The sequence below is a fragment of the Condylura cristata genome, unplaced genomic scaffold (assembly GCF_000260355.1).
Source record: "Condylura cristata isolate star-nosed mole 26May11 unplaced genomic scaffold, ConCri1.0 scaffold00013, whole genome shotgun sequence".
NCBI classification, from domain to species: Eukaryota; Metazoa; Chordata; class Mammalia; order Eulipotyphla; family Talpidae; genus Condylura; species Condylura cristata.
The window spans coordinates 19,961,629-19,989,409 of record NW_004567114.1 but is presented as its reverse complement, the minus strand read 5'-3'; the positions used below and the strand labels follow the sequence as shown (position 1 = coordinate 19,989,409).

Here is a 27,781-nt window from a genome sequence, read left to right as displayed (position 1 = left end):
TGCTTGAAGATTTTTGTACTGCGAGGGAAGGGTGGGGAGAAACCATTATAACAAGGATGCTGGTCCCTAGCTACAGAACAAGAAATGAGTAGAGTGGGAAGAGACATAGAGCTTCTTGTTGGTTTAAGGCAGCTAAAAAGCTCTAGAAAAGTTGAAAGGGGCCACACAGCATAGGTCCTAGTACCAACAGCGTTCAAGGTAGGCCAGGTGAGTCCTGGAGTGGGCAAGCTCTGGTTCAATGAGTTGGAAAGTCGAGTTGCAAACAGAGGTACTGGGGAGAGTTAGGGTCAAGGTACAGGTGCTAGGTGTGAGCAGGTGGACAGGTGCTGTCTAGGTAGAGAGCTCAGACATTTGTGGAATATTACTACTCGTCAAGCACTGTTTTAAGACTTAACATGCATGAACTCATTCAATCTCCAGAATAATCCTACAAAGTGGGAACTTGTATTATGCTCCATTATACACTTGAGTTCACTGAGGGAAATTAAATGACTTGTCCAAAGTACCCAGCCAGTAAGTGGTAGAACTGAGACTCAAACATAGGCTGATGCAAGAGTCACACTCCCATTACAGAGACAGAGGGACAAAGAGAGAGGCACTGGAGACCACCAGGGAAGATGCCCACACATTTACTGGGGAGCATTTTCTAGTGGTGGTTTTTCCCAGTGTATCCTGCCCTGGACAGGCTCTCTGCCAGCTGCTGGGGAGACCTGGCTCTGTGTACAGAGAGCCTTGGGTGCGAGGACTTGGGCCCCAATCCTGGAGAGGGCTCCAGCTAGCTCTAGGACTCAGACATCAGCCTGGGTACCACATTTGCGGAAGGAATCCAAGACCATATGTATGACTCAGTTTCCTCATTGGCCCACACCACGATGGCTCACTTGGAGTCCATCTGTTGCCTTATTTGGGTCTGTGAACTCTGCAAGACTCTTGAAGATGCATGTGTGATTCCCCAGCTCAAGGAGCGGGCAGTTCTGCCGAGATGGGAACTGAAGGTTCCGAAGCACTAACCTCAGAACTGGCAGCAGTAAGAGTGGTGGGCGGGAGACCCATAGGTTTTATTACGGAATTATCTTTTTGATGTCTCAAGGAGGATGGAAATCATTCTCAATGCAAACTTCTCATTGAGTTCTGCAGCTGTGAAAATAAGAACTTCAAGTGCCCAGGGCTTCAAAGAAATCCAGGTGGAGCTGATCAAAATCAGACAGGGAGCTAAGAGATTAATTTCCCTGGCCTCTCCTTCCGTAGCCACGCTAGGCCCTAGGTGGAGTGCTGTGTGAGTCAGAATTCCCAACAGTGCTGCCACTGGCAGATGCATGAGGACTCTCAGGCATTTGCCTTCGTGCTCCGTAGGAGGGAAAAGACAGCATTCCCGGACACCCCTGTGGCTGGGGCAGGACTCCAGCCACGATCTGCCCGCCCAGCCACCAGGTAACCCCCCTTAGAAGAGACTTGCAAATTTGGAGCCCAGATGGGTTAGAAAAGTGAACACAGCGAGCAAGTCCTTCATGATATATAGAGACTGCCAGGCTCACAAGGGGAACAGCAGGGACCACGGAGAGGTGGCCACGACTCTGCAGGATTTGCTTCTAGGAAGCCTTCCAAGTTTTCAAGAAAAGCCAGAAATCCAGATTTTATGTGCAATCCCAACTCTAAGAAAAAAACAACGTGTTGTCCACTACTTAAATATAAAACCGTATATAGGCCAAGCAATTTGTGCTCACTGGAGGTTTAACCCCTGGTTTCCTAGAATACCAAGGACTGAAGGACCCACCAGGTCCTTCACCAGGGACTCAGGACATCAGGGTGGGGGGCGCTGAGGCTCCACAGCTGCTGATGCCAGCAGGAAACATCACCAGCGGGAGGGAAGGCACAGATGGGGCACCAAATGAGCCCCCCCACTTCCTGAGCATCAGAGCAGACCCCACCACAGACCACGGAGGGAGCCCAGCTGAGCGTGCTGGCGTGGCGTCCTGCCCGTCAGTCTGGGGCCTCCGGTCCTATCCAGGCTGACAACCTTGGCCAAATCATTAACTTCTCTGAGCCTTCATGCATTTGTCCGACCCAGTAAAAGCTTTCTCTTGTCTGACAGGCTGAACAGCACAACGTTCTGTCAAATACATTTCATCTTTAAACAGCCTTGCGAGGCAGGCAGGGAAGGAACCATTGCCTTATTTTCCAGGTGAGGAAATAGCGGCAGGTGAGGTATTTGGGACGTGAGGCATTGGCATGCCCAGTGGGCAGCTCCTGGGCTAGCTACCAAGACTTTCCAAAATAATTGACTAAATCAGAACCTGCACCGCCCCCACCATCTCCTTGGTTCTATCACCTTCAAGAGGAAAAACAGTCTTCCCTGTTCCAGCAAGTGCTACCACCTGGGTATTCAATGCAATGTCTTAGAAGTCCTCCGAGACTTCAGGCGTCTTCACATCCTGGTCCTAACCAGCCCGTCCTGTTTCCTGTACCTCCAAAGCGGAGGATAAATCCACACCCAGTGCTACTGCCCTAGTGAAGTCCCAAGGTGCTCTCATCCCACCTGCTGCAAGACTCCTCCGACCCTGAGTTTTCCTGCTTCTGCTCTTGAGTTCAAGGCCACCGAGGGGTCCTCAAAACAATTAAACCAAAGCACCTGACCCCGCATCACCAGCCCTGCTTATAACCCTTTCAGAGTTCTCATCCCACTTGGGGTAAGTCCTAAAGCCTGCCAGCCCTGAGAGTCCTAAATCACACGGCCCAGCTGCCTCTTGACCCTACCAGCACACCAGTTTGTCTGCTGCAGCTGGAACAAAGCCAGCTGGCCCCCCTGGGGCCCAGGCCTCACAGTTTCCCTCTTTTGCACGGTCTTTTTCCCGACTGCCACAGGCCGGCTCCTTCTGTCACACAGACCTCATACTATATCCACATATTTGCTCATAAGTCCCTCTTCATAGAACCCCGCCCTGAGCATTCCGTGCTGGCTCCCTGCCTCCAGTTCTGATCACACGGACCTCTTTCAGTTTTCATGGTACTGGCCGCTATGTGAAAGGCCTGTCCCTCGAAGCATTTGTTTACTAGATGTTTCAAGCATCAAAATAAAAGCCCCATGAGATCTGGGCTGTCACCTGTCCTGTTCACTGATGTGGCCCCAGGGCCTAACTCAGCATATACTAGTGTGTGAATGAATGGAAGACACACAGTCAGTGGCAAAGGCAGGCCCGGAAGCCAGATCAGGGACTTCTCTGTTCTCATCTTCCCGCTATTTCACGAAGGCCCAAGAGACCTGAGGTTACCATCAACCTACCCCTTCTCGAGAGCCACTCGCGCACAGTGTCGGTGACATCAAATGACAGCCACTCGGCGTTGCCCCGCGTGGGCAGGTTCTTGCCACCAATGTAGCGCTGTTTGGCAATATTCTCATCAGGACGCAGGATCTATGGGTCAGAAAGAAGAGTAAGCGGCTAGGCGGGGGCAGAGACCACCACATATGGCCCCATGCGGGAGGACGGGGGTAGGGGTACAACAGGAAGTGGAAGCTTCCCGGCTGCTCCTTGGAGCACCACAGTTATCTATCGACTCCTTCAGTCCTCTTACACGGACACAGAAGCTAAGGTGGGTGAAGGCAGGACTCTGTGCTGAACTCTGCACAGACCTAGCAAAGGAGCTGCTTCCTCACCTGTGGGGTCTAGGCTCTGGGAGGGGTTCACCTGGAAGAGCTCGATCCTCTGCTCATTGCGCTTGGAGGTGGGGTTGGGGACCCGCAGGACCCGGAATTCTGCTCGAAACAGGTTGGTTCCATTTTTCTCCACTGAGGACACATTGAAACGGAAAACCTTGGAGGTGATTCCTTTGGGGCAGACAGCCAGCTCATCTGGAGATAAAGCAGCGGGGAGAGGGACAATGTAAGTGAGACCCATGGAGCAGCGTGCTGTCAACAGAAATTGCCAAGTGGCCAAAAGCTCCACCTGTGACCTCCCAAGAGACAGGAGGCTGCAGACCTGAAGGTGGAGAGTGGAAGATCCTTGGGGCTCTGGTCATACTTAGGCCTTGATGGAGGAGAAGGAAGAACTTGGAGCCCCAGGAAATGAGACGAACAACGGATCAGTCAAGTGTCATCACCCCACCACTCTTGTAGGACAGCCAACTCTGGCAGGCTCTCAAGCCTGCTTTCCTACTATTCTAGAAAATAAAGATTCTCAAAAGATATCAGTAACTGCCCCTTGTAGTTCAATCATCTCAATTAGTTGATTCAATCACGGGCTTTAGGTGAACATATACTTATTGACAAAAGACATACTGAGCAAATGCTATGTGCCAGGGACAGTGCCAACATTGGGAAGCATAAATGAATAGACACAACCTTTACCTTCAAAGAGGTTAATAGCCAGGGCCGGTGATTATCACCTGGGCCCAAATATAGGGCCGGAAGGAAAGTGTTGAGGGCTTTGGTAAAGCCCAGAAATTGCTGCAGAGATCAAGGGAGGGAGAGAGCAGAGGTCACTTCAGACAAATGGTGATTGGTTGACCTGTAAGTGGTTCTACCAGAGAAAAGGGCTTAAGGATGGAGAGGAAAGGGATTTTTATGGAAGGAATCAGGGAACGACAGGGAAGAAATGCGAAGGAAAGAGAGACTTGAATGTCCAGGGGGAGTCCCAAGCCAAGGTCACAGCAGTGGATTGGAGTCTGCCGGGGTAGTGGGTGCCAGGATGAAAGGTTAGCGTGTTATTCCACCAACAGTAGGGAGCCCCAGAAAGTGTTAGCCCTGTAACATAACTAACATGCGCCTGGGACCTAATGGGGCCGTGTGGGTATGGCTAAGAGCCCATGTCTCCAGGCTGGCAGGCCCACAGGTACTTCTGCAGCCTGAGTTGGCTCATCAGCCTTGACTGTTTTCTCTTCAAGAGTCTCTTGCCTCAGTCACCCAGGTTGAGCCAGCCTCTGTCACTCACACTGGTCTCTTTGTCCGAGTCCACAAGACAGAAGGCAGCAAATGCTCTTTCCTGCCCCTCAGAGCCAGAAAAGAGAAAAGAGCCTGTCTTTTCTCATATGCACAAAACAACCTCAACGCCCTGAGCAGCATTAACACCCAGAGAAAAACTTTCTACACAAATGGTAACAATAGCCAGGACTTGAAATTCAAGCTCATAGACTCAGATTCCACACATAATGGACATGATTGGAATGAGCTCATAATCACCCTGAGGGGTGGTTTAGGGAGTAACGGACAAGGCGGGAAGGATCAGAGGCCTGGAAACAAGCAAATGCACTACTGATCTTTAGGAAAGGATGAGTGAGTGTTTCCAAATTGCCATCTGGTGGACCTGACACTCGTTCTTAGAAAATTAATGGGACAGATGTTAGGAAAACAAATGTGTGAATCCTGGCTAATGAAGCCCTGCTTAATAATTGGCTTTGAAAGAACAAATACTGCCAGCTAGTCCCTAGACCATTTCAGAGAACCAGAGGGTGGAATCAGTGAGAGCAATTTAACTTTCAAGTTTGCAAGTGTGTGGATGTGGATAAGCCTCTTGGACGAGTAACTCTCTAGTGCTGACATATTTGGTTCTTGAAGGAGCTGTCATCAATACAGCTTCAGTTATAATTGTACCTCCAGTTACTGTTGAAAGAGGGAATAAATGCTATGTCATGTGCCTGTCGCTATAAAAAAGAAAGAGGAATGGAAAATGGCTCACACTAGTGGAGAGTCGGCTGGAGACAGTGGGAAGCCATGGGATGAGGGGGCAGTGAGCTGAAGGGTCTTCAGCACACACTGGAGAGCAGCCTTTCTGGGGTTTTCCAGTTCATGTATCCATATCTCTTCTCTAAGAGGGAATCCTCTTGATGGAGTTTTCAAGATTTCAAGAAGGAAGTAGAAAGAGTCACTTTGTATCACTGGAATGTTTGAATCGCTAAGAGAGTTGGAAGGGACATTAAAAGTTGTCTAGTGCTACCCTCTTTAGATGAAGAAATTGGTCTTGGCCAGGTTTACACAAGCAAACTGATACTAGTAAGCAAAATTCAGATACAGTTGTTAGAGATTAAAAAAGAACTTCCTAGGAGAGAAAAGAATGCATAAATGACATTTTCTTGATACTGAAAGGTACTGAAAATGATGTCATCACTTGTAGAATGAGAGTATAAATAAAGTAATAAATCCACCTTCCATTTCATTGAACTTTTATAGACTTATCTCACCCTTTAACAGTCCTTGAGGAGAATAAGTAAAGTTGACCATTTTGCAAACATTGGAAGCCAGGACAAGTCAATGCTTTCCCGAGGTCACACAGCTAGTAGGTGGCAGATGTGGGAGCTGAACACAGATCTGCTGACTGTATTTACTGAAGCAGAGACTCGGAGTCACAGAGAACCTGAGAGTGCGGGGTGGTTTCACCAACCAGTGTCACCTGGACAGGAGCCAGCGCTCAGTGAGATGAAGCCAAGCACTAGTCTTCCTGAGAGCTGGAGAGGGGCATCACCTGTACCCACGGAATCATGACCAACTTTCCCCATGACACATAGAGGGGGAGAGAAGTCAATGCCATTTTGCTATCAGAAGAAAAAAATAGCAAAGACTATTCAGGTGAAGTTTTCCTGGAAAAAGCTGGACACAGCTGATCAGGTTTAGATCATGACTTTTAAAATGTTTTCAGACAGGGCCCTCCCTGGTGGCAAGCGGGTTAAAGAGCAGTACAGCAAGCGAGCTGTAGCCGCTTCAGTGTGAGTTCGATCCCCGCCCCAGGAGGTGACCCACATGCTGCAGCACACCTCTCCTGACCTGCCCGTTGCTCCCCTCAGCAGTGTACTTTCTCAATCTGCCTGTTCTGCTCCCCACTATGTCTCTGGTGAATCCTCTCACCGCCCCTATGCCTCTAGCCTGTACCCCAGTTCTGTATGCATAAATAACCTTTTTAAAAAATGTTTTCAGACACCTGGACGTGCAGATGTGCCTTTCCTGTAGACAGCATTCCAGCTAGTAAAGTCCCTGCTGGTTCCAATGACGGGACTAGATCTATCAGTGTGGCCCTGTACCCCAGCTGTGCATGAGAGTCACCTGGAGAACTTTAAAAACAGATGACTCCCAGACCTGTTCCCTAGAGGTTCTGGCTGCACTGGAGTGTGTGGGTTCAGACTTTATTTATTTTAAGATCCCCAGCTGAATCTAATGTGCAGTCAGTATTAAGAACCACCATTTATGGAGCACTGTGAAGGGTACCGTGGCTTCCAGATGTTCTGGAAGTTTGATAAACCATTACTCTAGTGGCGTAAGCTTCAAATGGGTTAACTTTTAAATGTATCAGACAGGCTATTTGGCCAGTGCATCAATTTAAAAATTTTTGAATTAGAAGTTTATAAATATTTGCAGCCCATGTTAAAAGATCCAGATTTTCTGCTCTTCTGGCACATTCCTAAGAGCACAACTGTGCAGGAGCTAAGCATTGGATACCCTCTTTTAACAGACTATGGGCGCCCCAAGCCTGTCCCCATAGATTATGGGCACCTCCCACCCCATCTCCCACACACCCTTTTTTCCCCAAGACCCTCAGGCCAATCTGCAATCTAGGTTGCCATGGTGCTGTTGCTATGGCTTTTACTGAAGAGTTCTTCTAGATCCCTAGTTTTCTAGGGCTTCTATTTACTTTTAGATCATTTGCATCAGCTCCCTTCCCTCTGTGGACACTTGTGCTTACAGTCCTTCTGGGGAAGATCTGCCTTAATTCACTGGGTCTCAAATGTCAATGAGTTTAAGAAACACCAAGAAGCGTATAGCAAATACAAACTCCCCAGAAACCCATCCCAGAGGTTCTGACTCTGCAGGTCCAGGGTGGAGTGTGGGTGTCCACATTCTGCGCTGTTATCTCACCCCTGGGTCATGCTTGGAGAAACTCTGACCTGGTGTGGGGCAGTATTAGCACTTTGAACAGATGAGCCCTTTAGAGACAGCCTGTCTCTAAATTTTCAGAATGAACAAAATCTAAATGTAGCAACTAGAAAAGAAAGGCCGAATTGTTGTTTTCTCTTTGCTAGGGAACTCTGGCTTTGCTGATCATCTCAACACTGCCCTTGGCTAAAACAAGAGTCCCCTGCCAGTCACAGGTAATTACAAGCCGATAAAACTAGTTAATGATATCTTGATAAGTAGGATGACAAAGGAGCTGAAGAAGCTGTGTCCTGCCCTATCTTGTGGGACTGAGATACCTCTATTCACATCCTAGGACAAAATCTTGGAGAATTATAAAGACTGAGGTTACAGTCTTGCTTTTACTCCCCACCAGCAACTGTTGAATCATCCCAGATATAACCATAAAATTATTTTAGTTGAAAGGGACTTTTAGAGATTATCTGTGACTTTACACATGAAACCAAGGCTCAAAGAGATGTCTTGCCCAATACCACATGGTGTAGTTGCTTAACCAGCTTGAGACTCTTCATTAGATAAGGAAAATCCTTCCACTGATTTGGGGGAATGTCTGGGGCAATATGCATCTTGTGGCCAGTTCAAGTTAGACACACACATTGACTTAAGTAATGAAATGTGTGCTAAATATGTACTTAAACAAGATACACTTTTTAGGGCCCTCCCTGGTGGCACAGCGGGTTAAAGCACACTGAGAAGCTAAAGCCACTTCCGCATGAGTTCGATTCCCGCCTGCCACCTGCCGGGGAGGTGACCACATGGCGCTGCAGACCTCTCCTGACCAGCCCGCTGCTCCCCTCAGCAGTGTACTTTGTCGATCTGCCTGTTCTGCTCCCCACGCTGTCCCTGGTGAATCCTCTCACCCTCCGCATCTCTGGCCTGTACCCCAGTTCTGTATAAATAAATAAATCTTTAAAAAAAACAAATAAAACAAGATGCACTTTTTAAACAGGTCATCGCGGTGACTGTAAACCAGTCTGCATCCCACAGGCAGAGTCTAGGTCCGTGCCCTGCCTTTTGGGATCACCTGCTTAGCTGATGCACCTTGTTTGAGACTCCTCATCTGTAAACAGGGAGATCAGGGGACCTACTGGTAGGCCAGAGCCAGAGGCTGGACACTGTCCTCCGTGCTCTCGCCTGGTGTCCATTCTCCTGTGCCACTGGACACGAGCCTTCTTGCGCTTTGCTCCCCACGCACCCCCATCTCCTTGCCTCAGCTCCTGCTCTCACTCCTCGTGCCTACGCCAGCACCTGTCCCGCTGGGAGCGCAGAAAGGTGGCAGGGAACATGATCTGGTCACCTACCCAGCAGAAGCTGTGGCACCCGGAGTCCCACCAGAGACCCAGTGCCACTCTGCCAGCCCCCACTAGTTCAGGGCACACTGTCCTCCCCAAGCCCTGAGGACGGCTCTCTGTTCCCACTCGGCATCTGTTGGCCTTCGCATCCGCCCAGGGCCTTCTTTATAATTAGAGCGCCGTGTGTGTCTGCTCTCTGGGCTGCTCTGCACCTGACCGGCTGCAGGGCGGCCCGGCCACGTCTGCTCAGCCTCCATGTCACCTCCAACAGCTGCAGAGTCTGGGCCTGTTTACTGTTTGCACCTGTGGGCCTCTGTGGCACCGCCCATGTCCCACTCTGCTCCGCCCCCCACAACAGCCCACATTGCATCCTGCTCACTCTGCCAGGTTTGCTCTAGGCCTGATCATAGTTCTGGGCCCCGGGGCCCCGCAGTTTTGAGGTCACAGAGCTGCAGCTACCTGGGCTTTCTCCAGGCTGCCCACAATCTGTGCCCAAGCATCTACACGAACTCAGTGTTCTCTGGCACCTGTGTGCCTGCACATCCACCCAGCTCATTCATTCTCAGCTCTGGATTCCAGACAGAGTAGGCCCTGATGACTCAGAATCCCTCCTCCCCAGAACTCCTCCTCCTGACCCGGATCATTAAGGTCCGAGTCCCTCCCTCTGGCCCTGGACTCTCCTCGGACCTCTCCAGCTGGCCTCAGCTTCCCACCCTCCTTTGACATTTGTGGCTACTATCTCCTGCCTTTGCGGGTACCCAGTGGGTTGGAGCCCAGCCAACTAGTTGCTGGTGCCTCTGGGAACCACCTACCCTGACCGACCCTTAGCCACCCCCCTAAAGGACCCTGGGCAAGGAGACCAACTCGGCCTCGGCCTCCAGCCTCTGCACCACATGGTAGCCACATCCTAGGGCAGGGCGCTCCAGGCAGTCACAGGAAACAGGAGAGGGAGACGCTAGCCAGTAACCACAGGCTCCTGGGCCTGGCATGGCCAGCTCCTGGTGGGGCCTTTTGCACCTTCAGCCAGAACTGGTCCATCAGCCACCCCCTCCTCTTCCTTCTGTCTAGCCAGGTCCCTTTCAACCCGCAAGGTTCCCTCCCTCACCTTCCCACCCTGTCAGAGCCTCCCCCCACGCTCCCTGCACTGCCCACCTCCCAGGTGAGTAGACTGAGGTGGTCAGGCTGGTGAGGACACCTGCTGGTAGGAAAAGCAAACAGGGCTGTTCCCAGAGTCGGGGGCCCATGAGTGGTTCACATTCCTCCTCCCTGGGCTGTCAGTTTCTCAACATCTGCCAAATCTCTCTCTCTTGTATTGAGGTTTTTTAAATCCCCGTTCAGTAAACACACATGACTTCCACACGTGTACAAACACACACAGATGTCTCGCCCAGAAGCCTCCCCACGTCTCAGCACAGACAGGAGCCTCCTGGGAGGCCCTATTCCCAGACACACGTCCTTTGCACCCGCAACTACACCTCCCACCCACTGTGCCAGTGACACGCAGACACAAAAGGGCGACCAGCCATCGGCCACACGTCCAGGGCCTGGCCCCTGCCTCCCAAGAACCCCCAGGCCTGGAGGACGCCTGTGCTGAGCACGCACACCTGTCCGCTGTCCATACAGCCACCACAGCACAAGTAAATGTGAACACAGGCGCGTGCCTTCCCCACGCACATGGCTCACGTGGGTGTGTGTGGCAGACACTGAAGGCCTGGGCAGTGAGGATCTGTCTTTTACCTGGGCTTCGTAAAGCTTGGCAGACATTAGTTTGGGACAGGTATAATCTTCTTCCCAAGAACCGGAAAAATGGAAGCGAGACACATCAGGAGTCGTGAGAAGCAGGGAAGAGAACTTATCCCCTGGGAACTTAAGGGTTCTCAGGAGAGTCGGCCCTGCCCCTATGGCACCCACATGCCCCACAGTTACCTATCCAGGGCACGTGTGGGAACACACATGTTCATATGACAACGCAGTGTAATTACAAGTTAAAATGAGTCAAGGGTGTGATGGGAAGCCAGGGAGCCACTCAACCCCAGGGCTCCCAGAAGTGCCGGGCTCTTCCCAGAATGGCCCCGGCTCCCTCCCCACACACCTACCCAACCCCAAGTGAGCATCACACCTCCTGGCTTTAGCTAGGGTGAACCTGGGGCACCCTGCTGTGCCCCCAGGAGGCTTGGCCTCCCTCTGTGGACCTCCCTGCTCCAGTTCAGACCCTCCAGAGCAGACACCCCAGCAAGAATTTGGACTTACTGTGCTCCGCCAGCCCCTGGATCATGTCGAATTTATGGATTTCTTTGGCATAGTACTCCGACTCGGTGTTTTCCTGCGTACAGCCGTCCTCCCTCTCCCCCTGCATCTCCTCCAGCAGCTCTCGGGTGCTGTTGTAAAGGGCCAGGACCTGGTAGGGGACGTGGGTCATCACCGATGGCTCGGGGGGACTGGTGAGCCTGAGTTTGCTCAAGATCTGTCCCCTAATGGCTTCCACCCTCTTCTTCTTGATGTGGCCGAAGTCCAAGGTGGTGCAAGTGGACAGAGAGAGGCTGACTGTGGCCAAGTTCAGCAGGGCCAGGACCACCAGACTCCTCTGCAAGTGCATCTTCATATGCGAGCTGGGGAGAGCAGCCAGGGGGGCTGGGAGGCCCAGGGAGGAGCAGACCCCAGCCGATGTGCAGAAGGAGGGAGGAAAACCAGGCGGCCTCCCTAGATCCCGAAGACTGAGGCTTGGCAAGAAGGTGCATGAACTCACTGCACTGCGAGAGAGCTTCAGGACTTCCAGGAAGCGCTGGCAACCCGGAGCGCAGAGAAGCCGACTGTGTGGCTCCGAGCTCTGGGCTTCTTCTCCATGTGTCTAAACAGGTTCTGCTGGGCTCTGACTCCCGGCAGGCCAGGTGGAGGGCAAGCAGAGGGCTGGGAGGGGTGGCAAGGCAGCTGGGAGTGGGAAGGGAGCTGGAGTTTTTCCTTAGGTAAAAATAAATAGAGCGGATATCTGATATTGCCAAACGCTTCTTGGCGTTGGGGAGAAAGTGGGTATTTTAAAGAAGGAACAGAAGGACCGTGGCTGGGTCCCAAAATCAAAATCCTGGCCTTGCCCTGAAGGAGAATAAGAAAAGAGAATGGAAAAGAAAAGGAAAAAAAAGTCAGATCACCAGTGAGTAGGTGGGGAGAGGCAGGGCTGGTCCAGCTAAAGGTGGGGGCGGTGCAGGGCACACTTGTCTCCCAGGCACACCATTCATGCTTTCCCTTTTGTTTACACTTCCTGGGGGCTTTCTCAATGACTTGGTTCACGCTGCCTCTGGTCGTCCTTGGCTGGGAATGGGGTTATGTGCAATTGTAAGACAGGGAGGGCAGGCCCTTGGAGAACAGCACCATAATCCACTTGGACACCCAGGTCAGCTGCACCTCGGCTGGTCTTCTCCCTCGGCCATTGCTTCTGTCCCCTGCTTCTCTTTGGAAAATAAAAAGGAAGAGGAAAATAAAACAGAAGCCAGTTCGCTGCACGCCTGCTCCGGAAAGCTGTTACTTCTTTCTCGGGCTTCTCGCCCTATCTCTCGCCTCTCGGGCTCACTCCCTCGGTCTAGGCTGTCTGCTTGCTCCCTTTCTCCCTCTCGCTTCTCTCTCTCTTTCTCTCCCTCCCTCCTCCCTCTCGCTCTCTCCCTCCCTCGCCTCTCGCTCTTCTCCCTCTCTCTCTCACACACATGCACACACACACACACACTGCTTTCTCTATTTCTCTCTGCTGAAATTTTATACCTCCCTCCCATGACGTCTCTGGCCCCGGGTGGGGGAGGGAGGGACCAGCGCACGCAGCCTCTTTTCCTGCACGATTTTAATGTTTTAAACAGGCACAGGAAAAGCAGAGCCCGTTTGAAAAATACTTTGTGAGTCCTCTCGTTCGACGTGGTCACTGAACTTTTTTTCCTCTCTTGGAGTCACTCCTGCTACACGTTGACTGTTTTTCTGGAAAGTTACTCCGATGAATCCCCTCCTTCCTTCTCGGACTCCGTCCCCTCGCCAGCTGTCAGTCCGTCCTCTCCTCCTCCCGTCTCTCTCTCCCTTCCTGGCCCCCAGTCCCGGGCCGCCCCCGGCCAGGCGGGCGGGACCCTGGGCCGGGTCGGGGGGCAGCGCGGGGCTGGGCCGGGCTGGCCGTGCCCACCCTCGTCCCGGGTCACGCCCGGCCTGGCAAGCTGGGCTGGAGTCTGGCTTCAGCTCTGCGGCGATCCTGGCCCTGATTCTTCATTGACAAGATTGGAGTCGGGCGGTTTGCAGAAGCTTGGAGGTGCTCCACGGGCTTTGAAAAATGGTGGCGTTTTCCGGTAGATCGAGGGTGCCCTCTGGCGAGGCGAGACCGCCACTGAAGGAGGCTCCGTGGGTCCGAGCCGGGAAGGCGGGAGGGGCTGGGGCCGGGGGCTGGGGGACCAGGGGCCGCGGGAGAGGGCGCGGAAGACACGGCCCGGCGCTTTGGGGAATAGCCCCCGGCTCGGCCCGACGTGCGTGCAAATGCACCTCTCCTTTCCCTGCACTGCGGCCCTGCACTGCGGCCGGCCGCTCCCAGCAGAAAAGTCCTTCAGAAGTTCACAGCCTCCTCCCGGCGAGGGTTCCGTGGGGACCGCACCGGCTAGCGCAGTTGGCTCGAGCCCCTTTCCCAGATGGGTGAGGGGAAGTTTTTCCTAAGCTTTCGGTCTTCTTCTCAGTCTAAGCGTCTCATGAAACCTCTTAGGAAGGGAAGACAAATCGCTCCTGCCCAATCCCACCCAACCCTCAACACTCACACACTCACTCACTCACAAAGACTTACCTGAGTGACTTTGCTAGAAATCAGTGCTGCACCCTAAAACCCCATAACCCCCTCCTCCAGCCTCCCTGCACCCTTCCCGCCACGCCTGATTCCTGCTCCTAACTCCTAAGCCACTAAATGAAGGGATGTTCACTGGTGGATCAGTCCTTGATCAGGACCGTGGTTGATAGGCTAGCAATTTTGGAAACTGAGGCACAGAGCAACTTATAGGACAACACTGCCTGTGTGCGGGTGAGCATTATCCTCACTTCCATAACAAATGAGTATACCTACGTGCAGAAAGCTCACAAGTAGCTTGCCCAGGGTCATATATGTACAGCAGACAGCTGTCAACACTGCCAGGAAGTCTATGGCAGGAGTCTACATACTGAACTACTAAGCCATCATTCACTCTAAGCCAGCGTTGTTCTGAGCTCTGTGGCTAACACAGTGTGCAAAGTCACCCCTCTCCCCCAAACAAAAAACAAAACCTGCCCTCCAGGAGCCCACATTCTGGAGTTAGAGGTGAGGGCTTAGCTACATAAACTAGATATGTAACTGATACAAGGTATTTTCCACTTGGTGGAAAATAAGCAGAGAAGGAGGAGAGGGTATGCCTAAGTTGAAGACTGTTATCATTTAAAATAGGGTGATCAGAGGTCTTTAAGCCACCTGGCAGTCTGGGGAGGAGAGAAAGCCATATCCTTCCGGACTCTATCACTACCAAATCTCAGTTTCTGTTGCTGTGGCTCTGGCATATGCATTTTTTAACAGACCTCACAGGTGAGTTGAGTCCTCAGCCAGGTTTGGAAGCCACTACTTGGCTTCATTCTGTCTGGGTGAGTACTTTTCATTGTTTGCTTTCAGGAAGTTGGAGAAGAAGTAAGAGTGAAGGTTTGGGAGCTGACCTCAGGCGATGGTGGCAGGGCTGTGAGTTCACAGGAAATGGACAAGGAAATGGACATGGACAAGGACAAGGAAATGGAAAAGGACAAGGAGGTAATTCCTTCTTTCTTACTTGTGCTAAGGAAAAAGGGACAAGAGACTCAGTGGAGTTAATATTTCATCCATCTTAAACTTGGCAAAGAATTTTTTTTTTTACATTAAAATCTAACAGTTAAGTCTGAGAATCAGAGACAGCAAGTTACGGGTAATCTTTAAGACTAATTGCCAGGGGATAGCAAGCCCAGAGAGGGCTGTGCTCACAGGCACAGGGCTGGGATGACACCTCAGCTGCTCTGATACCCAGGCAGTGTTGCTGCTGTCACAAGGTGCAGCCCTACCCCACAAGGGATGAATTGAGTAATTCCTTGGGTATTTAAGAAATGCTTTCCACCCACTTCCAGAGCACTTTTCCCACCCCCAAGTCCTCATGTTTAAGCAGTGACCATCCAGGTCTTACTTCTCCAGCTGATCTGGGAGATGGCTCACATTTAGGGCTATGAGCCCATCTTTTGAGGCCCTCAGGTGACCAGTACCAAGGACCAGGTCACTGATGTTGACTTGAGCAATCTTACATGGAGAGTCAATGAACACTCAACTAGCTTAAATTCCCTTAGACTAGGAATTTAGGGGACATCTCTCTGTGTCTAGGAGAGTGGCTGGCACCCAGCAGTATGTGCTGGGAAAAAAAATCCATTTGAATTGGTTTTAGAAAGGCACCTCCTCCTTTACTGAAACCTAAGGGGATTTTCCTCAAGCTATCTCTTTGTACTTCACTGCCCTCAATTGTTCACTTTATGGGGTTTTTGGTGGGAATGTTCATACTTCAGAGAGTTATTCCTACTCTGGTATTTGATGTGTTGGTTCACGCTCTCTGTAAACTTCTTGTAAGCAGAGATAATGCATATTGCACTTTCTATTATCAATCTTTTATTACCACCTTGCCCTTGTGATCATGTTTTCTCATCATGTTTTCTCATCTATTTATCTTGCTTCCTACACAAGGTTGTTATCCCCTTCACCTAGACTAATAACTGTGAAAGTCTCTGCACATTGCAAAGAGCTATAAGATAGGAAAGGCCACTATAGTTAAATACTGCTAGTGGTAGAGTTTTGCACTTAAACACTTTGGTATTAAAACAGAAGTACACAAGTAGACAGTTCCTAAAGACTAGCACTGCCCCACAGGGACAGCTTTAGTGGGATTTAATGTCTGGACGTTTCTTCGGGGAGTCTGGCAACGCAGGTTTAGCAAAGATTTGGTTGAATTGAATGGTGGCACAAATAACCCGGGAACGATGCCGCGGACCCTTTAAGTGTAGGGCTGGAAAGGTGGAGCGGTCGTCAAGGACGCGACTGGGCCACTTGGTTTCCAGGAAGTGACGTCAGGCGGCCTCGGAGATGGAGGACTTGCTGGACCTAGGCGTGGAGCGGCGCCGCAGCTCGGCCACCTCCGTGAGGACCCACGCGGGGGGCTGGGGTCAAGTGCTAGGATTTGGGAGGGTGGGAAGGGGCGACCTCGCTGCCCCAGCTTCACCTCGGCACCTCGGCCGGACCGGCCTCGCTCTAACGGCCGGAGCGAGTCTGCCCGGAGCAGCTCCCGGGTGAGGCCGGGGAGGGGCCGGCCGCCTCCGTCCCGCCCCTAGGGCAGTGCAGTGGGGGCTCCTGGAGGAGAGGAGAACACACCCAGCCCCCACGGTTTCTGGGACTATGGGAAATCTCTCAGCTTCCCTCAGATTCCTGGAGCTCAGAGCGCGAACTTCCCTTGAACGGACGGAGCCAGGGTGACTGGCGTGCCAGGCCAGGATCTCATTTGAACCCATCCTAGAGCTGTTTTCCCAGAGGACTTCTCATACCAGAAGTTCCTGTAAAGTCCGCACTGCTTTATCAAGGAAAGCAGAAGGGTAGGAAGGGAGGAAGACCCCATGCGCCCTCCTGGCCCTTAATCCCCACGGGGAGGTGGTCTTCACGACTTGCGTTTTATAGCTCAGGAAATCAAGACTTAGATTTATGACGCGAGCAGTGGCTCGGTGCTCAGGCCCAGAGGTGAATGGAGTATAAAGCAGTTGCATGGAGGTTGAAAAAGCTAATTTTCCCCAGACCTGTTTCTGTATCACTAGGATGTAAATGTTGGTTTGTACTTCAGAGAGTTGCAGTGAAGGTGAAATGGGGTGATGCATGAAACACATTTAATACAATGCCTGGCATCGCAGCCATTAGAAGATGTTAGCTGCTATTGCTTCCAAGGCTGGGATTTTTCCAAGGCTATGTAATCGTAAATACCTAGCTAGATTCAAGACCCAACTTCATTGGTGTTTTTGTTATTGTTGTTTTTAGCTGCATTACATCCCTCTCAAACCTTTTTGGCTTTAAAGTTAGTGAGGATCACAGTGGCTCAGGGCCACAGGGCAGCTCCTTAGTTTCTGCTGTGGGATCTATAACTGTTTTGAAGTGTCCTGATAGCTTGGAGTGTCCTCCAAGTTACTAGAAAGGCGATGTGAGGGACAGGAGGAATTGGGTTGGGGGAGACAGGTTTCTTGATTGATCAAGGGGCATACTAGGTCACCAGACCTTTCTGATAATTGCACTTTTTTAGTACCTGGAGATGTGACTGTAGTTATTCATTCATTCTTTCAAATACTTGAACCCCTGCTATGTATGAGGCATTGTTCAGTATTGGAGAATGAGCAGTGAATGAAACAAATCACCTGTCTTTATTCCAGTGGGAGATGACAACACAGACTATACCTTTCTAATATAAGTAAGTCAGGTAAGAAAGTAGTTTTTCTAGACTTCAAAAAGTCTAAAATCTTCTAGCATTTAGAGACAAGAGCGGTTAATGTTTGTTTCAGCACACCATGTACCATGTCCAAATACCATGGCAAGTGGCAAGAGCAACTGTAGTGGATGTGTACAGTTGTCCCTGTGGGAAGAAAGTGAGCCATTTATTACCAGAAAGATAGTATTCTTGAAAACTAAAGGATGGATTAGAATTTGAAATGTAAACACTACATTAGGGTTTTCATGCAGCTCCCATGTAACTCATTTGATTGAAACCAGCACTTCTTAGAGCATATTAACCCTGAAGTTCCACATGATGTGGTAGAAAGAATTCAGGATTTGAAGACAAGATGATTTTGTTCTTGGATTTATGTCTGCCTTGTAGTCATCTTCCTGGGACTTGGTGTCCTTGTTTGTAAATGGCATTGGCCCCTGTTACAGCTATTGTGAAATCAAATGAGATCAAAAGGTGTTTATATTAATGCTGTTTTTTTTTTTTTAAAGCAAACAAATGAAAGTATAAATACTTGAATGCCCACTGGTTTGCCTACATCCATCTTTGTTTATGTGCTAGGAAGCAGTTGAAAGACAGCCTCCATCTCAGAAAGACTTAGGGAAACACCTGCAAATGCCTCATGTGATGATTCAGAATTTGAAGTGTTTTAATTTCCAAGACTGATGTCTCAAAATCCTTGTATGAGTTTTCCTTTCATGTCTGTAAGTTCAAATCAAATTAAGGCAAATTAAATCAAGGCAAGTGCTGTTTGTATATCTGTCAGTTGCCATAGAATTTTAGAATTCTTTCCCTCCAAATCCCTTTGATAAGTATTTTCATGCCAAACTTCAGCTTTGAAATTAGGCCTCCCTATGCAGGAACAGAAGAGCCTTTGCCACACTCTTCGGGAGCTAAGGGGAAGGTGCTCTCTGCTCATTCTAGAATTTCTAACTGCATTTCTTGGGTTAAAAAGGCAATGGCAGCCAAAAGAAAGCTTTGAGAGCATGAATTTCCTAGTCTCCTACCTCAGTCCTACCTGAGGACTGACCTCAGATGCTTCATGTTGAGGTTTGGAGTGTTTTCCTAAGAATGTACTGAAGCTACTCAAATTTCACCCTCTACTGTGTTATCATAAATCCAGTTCTGACCACCTTCACTGCATTCTTGTCCTCACAGTGGCTCAAAGACTTTTGGGTCAGCAGTGTCCCTCATCTCTCCTTGCAGGGGGCCAAGATGGGTCGCCGAGCTCAACAGGAGTCAGCTCAAGCCGAGAATCATCTCAGTAGCAAGAATTCCTTTTCAGTTCTAACTGGAGAGGTAGGTATTAAAAGACCTACAGAAGTTCTCAGAGATTACTTCTTGAGCAAGGCTGTGGTCTTTCCTGTTTCTTTAATGCCAGCCTTTCTTCTTCCTGACTTGATTAGGAAATTTCCTTTTTGTTAGAAATGACAGGAATTTTTTTCTCTTTGGTGCCAGAGTAGTGTTTGTGCATTGCTTGATAGTCTCAGTGAAGAACTTAGGTTAGCTGAAGAAGGGATGGGGAAGTTTTAGAACCCAAGTTTTTTCCCCCTGTTGAATAAATACCAGTGAGCCCTGCTTGTGACATCAAGTTGGGTTACACAGCTGGACATTTGCTCTTAGTGGTGACCTGTGCTCTCTTGAATGTTCAGGCAGGAAGGGGTCAGTACTGGCCTTGCTTTCCTGGAAACTCTGGGAGTTTGTTCAGATGCTTCGTGGAGGGTCACCCTGATGAGCAATACTTTCAATGTCAGGGTGATTAGTTGGTGGTTTTCTCAGAGCTCCTTTTCATCTTCCTCTGCTATGAGGAACTATGCCTGTTTCAGAAGTGAGCTTCAGGAAATCCCCTCTGTCAGCCCTTCCTAACTTCTCCATGGAGAGCTCCTTCCTCCCAGAGCCTCTGGTGCCAATTCTAGTGGGTGCACATTATATACTAATTGTTCTTTTCATGTCAGCCTGCCCCTTTAACAGTGGATTCCCAGACAGTAGGAAAGCAGTCACCTAGCGTAAGTTTTACAGAGTTGAGGGTTCTGTGCCGAGAAACAGGCACCTGGCTCATGCGTGAGCAAAGCCTCCTGTGGACAAGGCACAGACACACTTTACTTTCATATCACATGTGTAGGGATAATCTTCACCTTCATAGGAAATAGTTGTCTACCATTTCTTTAAACTTTCCACATGACCCTTTGGATGTATCTTTCATTTTCTTACCTGTTGGAGAACTATGAGAGAATCATTCCTTTACACTAATATAACAAGCACTGAATACCTGTGACTGACCCTTGGCCTCATTATCTAAGGACAGAAAGGAGTGGGCCAGTGAGGTGAATGGTGGGAGCCAGAGGTCGCATTCCCCCCCCCCCGCCCCCCGGGGACAACCCCTACCTAACCGAAGCCAACTGATGCTGTGACAAAGATAGGTCGGATAGTTCAGATCTTTTCATTTTCCAATAGACACTGGCAGTCTAAAATTTTATATGCCTGCGATGTCAGCAACTAATTATAAAAAAAATAAGTGCCCTATGGACTGGGTTAGATCTGAGAGTTGTCAGTTTGTGACTTTGGCTGCAGCGCCCCCATTATGGCGCTTAGTCCCTCAGATTGTAATTGCTGACGTGACTGGCTGCCTCTAAAGAGCTGAGCTGAAAGGCAGGACTGCAGCTTACTACTGTGCTCTTTGTCTCAGTGTCTGCACGGAGCAAGTATGCAGTTGAGGGGGCGAGGCCCAGGGTGTGTGATGGATTGTTTTTAGAAGCTGAGTGAGTCTACCAGGTGGACAGAGAATAGAACATTGGGGGGAGAGAGGCGGGGAGTGTTGTAGAAGACAGGAAGATGGAGAGAGGACGCTTGCCAGACCCTGGACCTCAGGGAGCTTGAACCTTCGTGCGTGTCTCTAAAGGAAAGATGGACAAATGACTGGGTTAATGGAAATCTACTCTGGGCCCTCGGGTCGCTTTAGATAGTGGGACTAAGAGGATTTGTCTCAACACCACATTATTTATTCATTTATTTGACAAGTTTTCTTTAAATCTTATTGTGTGCCAGGCATGATTTTGAGGATTTGGCATTTTTCAGTGAACTAAAGAGATAGAACCACCTGCTGTACTGAAACTTGATTTCTGGTGGTCATTGGCAGCCAACACGACTGTTACAAAGTTACTTGATCACCACGGAGATTCCAGCCAGTGATAATGGTTAGGGAGAGGGCTGTGATGGGCCAGCAGGTCCCGGCATGATCCGATGGCCTGGAAGCCTGTGTGCACCCCCATACCAAATCACCCTCTCCCCCAGCTCCCGCCCAGAGTCGGAACTGTGAGCACGTCACTCCAGAGTCACAGACTGTGATGACCCTGTCGGTCCTTGAGTGCTAGCATGGCTCCCCAGATACTGCCCTCTCTTTATCGGGACCTCTGCACTCTGGGGAGAACATGATGAAAAGTTGTTCTGTTCATCATCCCATGGAAGCCCCTGAAAGCGAAGTCCAGTCAGGATTCCAGAAGTCCTCCTTCCTTGGGTCAACTGAGGTTTAAAGTGGTGTGGGCAGCCTCCCCCAGGGCCAGATGCTCACTGTGCTGTGTGGGACTTTGGGCAGTTTTTTCTAAAATTAGATCCCAAGACTTGTCTGTGTGCCCATTTACATTCCAATTCTAAGTGTATTACTTGATATATTTATCTCTGGTCTCTTGTTGATTGTGTTCTGGGGTGAAGCTCCAAGAAAACATAAATATGGCACTTGGGGACTCTCTGGAGTGCTGGAATTATGTTAGCATCTAGTAGGAACTAGTTTAATCTAGTGAGCATTTTAAAGAGAGGTGGTGGGGTCGGGAGTGGGGGTGAAGGAAGCAGAGAAGAGGTGTGTGGGAATAGACAGAACAGAGGGCTTGCCAACAGAAAGCCAGGATTGACTCACTTCTGCTAATTGCCTGGACCTTGAGCACGTCCACTAACCTCTCTGATCCTCCCCCTCATTATCTGTCAAGTTGCAGGCACGATGCCATCAGGTTGATGTGGGGATTAAGGAGACAGGCATTTGAAAGCATGTTATTAATAAACTGAAAAGCACCATACAAACATTCATTCAAAAAAGCAGTGAGTGTGTATTTGGACAGTGCTTTGCAGCTTTATTGAAGAGCGGAGAAGGAGGAGGATTAAGCCTTTTCTTTTGGAAGTGACTTGCAGTCTCATGCAGGGCTACTGCTTCTTTATGCCGACTCTGATTGGTAGTGATCTGAAGCAGTATTTTTGCTTTTGGGGATTCCTTTTCAAGAGTAGATGAGAGCACGGATCTTGGGGTTGGATGACCCTGGTGCCCCGGCCCTGCCACTTAAAAGTTCTATGACTAAGGAGGCAGTGATTCACATCTTTAAGTCTCTTGTTTCCTCATTGGTAAAGCCAGCACAATAATTTACTTCATAGGGTGACTGGAAAGAAAAAAATCCGAGATAACAGATGCAAAGCCCTAACACAGTCTGACACATAAACACCCAGTATATTGCTAACCATTCTTATTTATCTAGAACTTAGGTATTCTTTTTAATTCTGCCTTATCCTTCTCAACGAAGGTTGAAAACTGTGTATTTAACTTAAGCTGAATTTAACTTAACAGCATGTCTTGTGTGATCCACAGAGTTAAAGAAAAATTTAAACTTGGTTGTTATTTATAAATTCGGATACTTCACATACAAATCTGGATTTGGACTTCTCTTTAAAATCACAAGTTCTGGCACAGTGGGGATAATGGGCTGGCTGAAGCTGATAATGGCTCACTTGCCTGAGGCCACCCTCTCTGCTTCGCCAGGTACTGTACTTCACAGATCAGTTTACTCACATCTGATCTGCTTGGCTCTAGTTTCCATCTGAATTTCAAGCTCTTGTCCTTTTAGGATGGATGGATGGCCACATATCCTTGTGTACCTGTTTGTCTTGAACTTGGCTCCATGCAGTGGACACTCAACCCCAGGACTGGAATCTGGCAGGAGTGATCTTTCTCACGGTGGAAAGTCCTGGGGCGATCAGGCTGGGTGTGGTCACTGGCCAACAGCTGCCTCCTCCAGCCCCTCCTGGCTTCCTGCTCTGCTGTCTGGAGCTTGTGACTTGTTTTCTTGGTTCCAAGATGACTGCCGGTTCCCCGGGGATCAGATCTTCATTCTAGGCAGGAAGAGGGAATAGTTGAAGAGTTCAAGGTACATGACTGCGAAGTGTATTTCAGGAAGGCAGTAGCCAGAGACCTAACCAAGTAGAAGTCTCATTACATTTCTGAGATTGGAACTGAGTCTCACAAGGACCTTCAGTGTCAAGGGAGTTTTCAGCGGGGCTCACTGCTACATCCTTTCTGTGGGGGGCTGGTGGGGAGAAAAGGAGGATGGCTGTTGAGTAGGTGGTTTGCACCGACAAGTCAACTTTTTTTAAAAATAGAATTTATAGAAAGTTGTTTTTTTTTTGGTTTTTTTTAATAGACTTGGGTATGAAAGGGTAGAATTATTTTTAGTAATATAAAAAAAAAAACCCACATTCCTCTCTTGTTTTCTAATTTAAATTTGTATAGAGGTCTTTGAAAAATTGCATGTGCTGAGGTCACAGGATACCTGGCAGAGAGCCTTCTGTAAGCTCTTTCCTGGTGCTTTTGCTGCCATTTTCTCCATTTTCTGGGGTTTTCTGCCCCTAGGAGATCTGTGGTGCTGTCCAAGTATTATAATTCTTCCTCCCTCTCTAGGAGGAGAGGAAAGGTCTTTGGAGTTGCTTGGTCATTCTGTAACTTTCAAAGAACTTAACTACCTGTACTGATTGACCAGAGAAAGTGAATTCTTCATGTAGTTTTACTAGCTCAGATTGAACTAGAGTCATGCTTGCTTCTCTGGGTCATTGGGGAGGTGAAACTAGGTATATGTGTGAAGTGTTGAGTGCAGATCAGCTTCCAGGGACCTCTCAAGAAATGGCTGAGTACTGAGAAGTGGATCACTGAACTCTCTTGGTTTGGGGTGACTCTCTGCACCTGTCAGAAGTCAGACTTGGGTCAGTAGATGCATAGTCAGTTATACTTGAGGGTGGTGTTGTAGTTACTGAGAATGTTATTGGAAGACCGTGATGAACACCTACATGTGTGCAGTGTGTAGCTGTCTCTGGGGGTGCAGCTCCAAGAATTAAACTGGATTTCTCCTGGATTATCACCTTTTGTTGATTCAGATGATTCTGTTTTTACACAACTTGTTCAAGAAAAGACCCGGACATAACACCCATAACACAAAGACACTGAGACTTGGAGAGGTTGGTCCCTTGTCCGGACTCATTCAGCTCATCTGTCTCCAGTTTCTCTGGCTTCCTGCCAGGTGCTTGGCCACTACCTTACCATTCCTACCTGCCGGTGGGTCAGGGTGAGACTTCCATAAAATAGGACTTTTGGAGAGAGCGGAGAGATTTTTGTGTTCTCCTCCTAGAACTCTTCTGGAGCTGGGGGGATGTTCTCTCTCACTTGCTCGTCCGTATTTGTCCACATGTCTTGAGACGCGTTTGAGTCACAGCTGTTCTCTTCCTCTCCCCGCCCCCCCCCTTCCATCCCACCCCAGTCCCTAGGACTCAGAACTGAAAGTTAGCCAGATTCTCTCTCAGGAATCTGAGAAATGCTGCTGGACTCATGTTCCCAAATTAGGCCAGTTTCCTCATCGCCCAGCAGCTTCACTCAGCTGGAGCTCCCTGGGCGCCCTGCCTTACGTCTCTCGCCCTCTGCTTGTTCCCTGACTGGTCTGCCAGCCCGGCAGTTATTTTCAGCCCAATAGGGTTATCTGCTAACCCTTTTTGGTGACATTTTTCTTCTTTCTCACAAAAATAACTTTCCTGATTGGTCACATTTTTCAGCCTTTTTCGTAAGCCCCCTCCGATGGGCTGGATCAAATGATGCTTTTGATAACGTCGTCCAAGAGGGATGTCGGGAATTTGATGTGGAACTGTTGATGAGGAATGTGCTTTCCACAGTCCATATTTATGTCATGCTTCGCATGCTTTGGTTTTGAACTTGCCCTTGGGGTGGGCAGATGTGCATCCCTGATCCATCCCTGGGGCTGGCCACGGTGTGGGAGGGAATGTCATCTCAGGATAAAGTGCAGTTAGAAGTGGAAATAGCATGATGAGTGTCTTCTCCTGCTCTGGCTCCGGCTCTTGCAGTGTTCCAGTGCGATGCCCTCTGACAGCTCAGGCGGCATTTTGCTCTCTGTGAAGTGGAGAATCACTCTTGTTGGCCGCCCACAGACCTGGGGGCACAAGGGGATGCTTGCAGAGAACTTGAAGCTCCTCTCTCCCACCTGTGGGGAGGGTAAATGAGAAGACTCATCTTGAGTGTAGCGTAGTGCGCCATGAGTTTCGCGAGCATTACCATGGTTCGTACAACCTGGGGAATAGAACAGGTGGCCATTTTGTCTTTCATGCGCTGCCTTTTCCACTGTGTTACGCTAAGCCTGTTTCTTCATCTGTTGCCTGGAGATGCTCATAGCAGTTATCTCACAGGATAAAGCTCTCAGGACTATGCCCGACACATGCGCACTTAGTGTTACCGTCTGTGTCACAGGAGAATTTGGAAGTATTGTCAAGCTGTGTTCAGTTGCAGGTTTGTTCAAGATGTAGAGGCTTGTTTGTCATACAACTAACTGGTCCCTAGGGCAAAGTAAGAGGAATCCTTTTGGTGAGAGTTCCTCGTGTTGCTTGAGACCCGTTTTATATGTCTCCTTTCGTGGCCCTTCTGCTTATGTCATTGCCCAGTTATTTGTCAGTAGCCTCTTATCTTTTCAAAATCTAACCCTCTGTCTAGGAATTGGCAATCTTTCCAAAGACATCACTTTTTTGTTCTGGGATACTTGGGGAGGAGGGCAGGAGGGATCAGAATGACCTTAGTAACCTTAGAGTCAAAGGTAATAGCCATCCTTTCATTCACTTGAAACTCTATTGAGAACTTTCTCTAAGTACCAGGCATTCTACTTGAGGTTGGCAATATAGTGATAAACCAGATATGCTGCCTGTCCTAGATGATAGTGAATACATTAGGCTATGGGAATACGCCCTCTTTTACTCTTGAGGACACTGGAAATGTCTAGGAAGAAGATCATTTTTGAGCTGAGACTTGAAGGATGAGTAGTCGTTAGCTGAGGGAAGGGCTGGCAGGCAGAGGGCAGGAACATGTGCCAAGCCTTGGAGGCGAGAGAGTCTTGTGTGGTGCATTTGTTAGATGACTGTACAGGTGATGGGACAGTTGACAGGTGATGGATTAGGAGACACCTGCAACGTTGCTGAAAACTAGCTCCCTTGCCTTTGACAAATGAACAGCATCTGAATCCAGCATCTCTTATATGACACTGAAATCATTGGTTAGATGATGCGTTTTGGCCTCGGTATTTTTTTGCTTTGTCCTCACTGAGACACCTGAGCCATAGTCCTCCCAGTTTTCTCTGTACGTTTGTTGTTGCAGCTCACGAAACCTGTGGGATATGCTCAAGGGTGGTATTGATGGCTTTTGACTCTTCCAGCCCCTCCTTTATAAGGAACTGTTAGGAGTCCAGTAGTTTGCAGTATTTATAATTTATGTCCTAAATATTCCTAGCTTCTTTGGAGGATAAAAATCCCCTGAAGATAGATTGTTCTCATATTTATGTATACATGAGAGAAATCTGCCTGTTATCAAAGTAGCATTGACTTGGTTATGATCTGATAGGATTTAGGACATGTCTTTGAGTTCACACTATCAGAGTCAAGAGTCAGAGTCACCCAGATTCTACTTATATGCTAGGTGTTTAATAAAGTACATGAGACCCTCCCTGGTGGCTCAGCGGGTTAAAGCACAGCACTGAGAAGCTAAAGCCACTGCAGCATGAGTTCGATCCCCGCCTGCCCCGGAGGTGACCACATGGCGTGGCAGACCTCTCCTGACCCGCCCGCTGCTCCCCTCAGCAGTGTACTTCGTCGATCTGCCTGTTCTGCTCCCCACTCTGTCTCTGGTGAATCTTCCCACTGCCCTTGTACCTCTGGCCTGTACCTCTGTTCTGAATGCATAAATAAATATATCTTAAATAAAATAAAATAAAATGTGTGCATGAATCAATGACACAAACCCAGTTAAAGCCTGTGATCTACTACTATTATATTACTTTAAGAAAGATGAGAACCCCCCCATCTTAGACATCCCAGCACCCCTCATACACATTAAAAGGACATGTGATTAACAGCCCTAGGCCATACCTGCACAGAGCTCATTCCAAAGGGACTTGCCGATTTTATTGTAATACTGAAATTTGTTTCCACTCCTGTTGGAGTAAGTAGACTACTGGCTTGTGTTCAGAAATCTTTTTTTGCTATGTGAAAATTGTCATGGTAATGATACTTTTGTTGTAATGAGAATTGACATATGTTCAGGCAAGGTTCCCAGAGAAAGGACTTCTCACAATCTATGACTGTAAATAGCATGGTGTCAGGGGAGGAAAAAGAGAAGTTGAGACTTAGGAAAATGGCTGAAGCCGCTGTTAGCTCACCTGGACGGTCTGCGTCGTTTCATGCTCCGAGCCTGTAACAGAGGGATTCAGGTTGATTTTGTGTGGCACAGTGAACCCACAAAGATTTTGAAAGCAGGAAGCGATATTATTCACTTTGTTTTCTAAGAAGGGGAAGGTGAGTCTGGCAATTTGGTGAAATGGTCTGGAGTGGGAGCGGTTGCTGCCTGGATCCCTGAGGAGGAGGTGGAGCCGAGCCCCCCCAGAACCCTCCCATAAAGAGGCATGAACTCAGGCAGCTTTCCCAGCCTCCGGCCGTTTTCACAGTTTTGGGCATTCACATGCCAGTTGCATTGTTATTACTGTTTTTCTTTAAACCAACTCCCCTTTTATACTTTGGCACATTTATTTTTAAAAAGAAAGTTTACTGGGCTCTCCCTGGTGGTGCAGCGGGTTAAAGCACCGCACTATGAAGCTTTCTGAAGCCACTACAGCACGAGTTCCATCCCCTGCTAGGGAGCTGACCCACATGGCCCGGCAGACCTCTCCAACCTGCCCGCTGCTCCCCTCAGCACTGTAATTTGTCAGTCTGCCTGTTCTGCTCCACACTCTGTCTCT

General features: G+C 49.1%; 2 protein-coding genes across 3 annotated transcripts in view; one reads left to right on the top strand and one right to left on the bottom strand.

The window, feature by feature from the left end:
• TGFB3 (transforming growth factor, beta 3) overlaps positions 1–12,798 on the bottom strand; it is a 20,926-nt gene extending 8,128 nt beyond the window's left edge. The window contains exons 1-4 of one of the 2 annotated variants that reach the window (XM_012724328.1): positions 11,933–12,798; positions 11,437–11,584; positions 3,684–3,847; positions 3,281–3,410 (exon numbers count right to left, since the gene is read on the bottom strand). In XM_012724328.1, coding sequence (XP_012579782.1) covers positions 3,281–3,410; positions 3,684–3,847; positions 11,437–11,542 — 400 coding nt within the window. In that variant the 5' untranslated portion in view covers positions 11,543–11,584; positions 11,933–12,798. Of the gene's footprint in view, positions 1–3,280; positions 3,411–3,683; positions 3,848–11,436 lie in introns of both variants that reach the window. The other variant, XM_004681675.2, reaches the window with a different exon arrangement.
• A 3,505-nt stretch (positions 12,799–16,303) lies between these two features.
• The window catches only part of IFT43 (intraflagellar transport 43), a 72,782-nt gene continuing 61,304 nt past the window's right edge, over positions 16,304–27,781 (top strand). Inside the window, exons 1-2 of the mRNA XM_004682059.2 lie at positions 16,304–16,357; positions 18,903–18,995. Of these exons, the coding sequence (XP_004682116.1) occupies positions 16,304–16,357; positions 18,903–18,995 (147 nt within the window). The remainder of the gene's footprint in view (positions 16,358–18,902; positions 18,996–27,781) is intronic.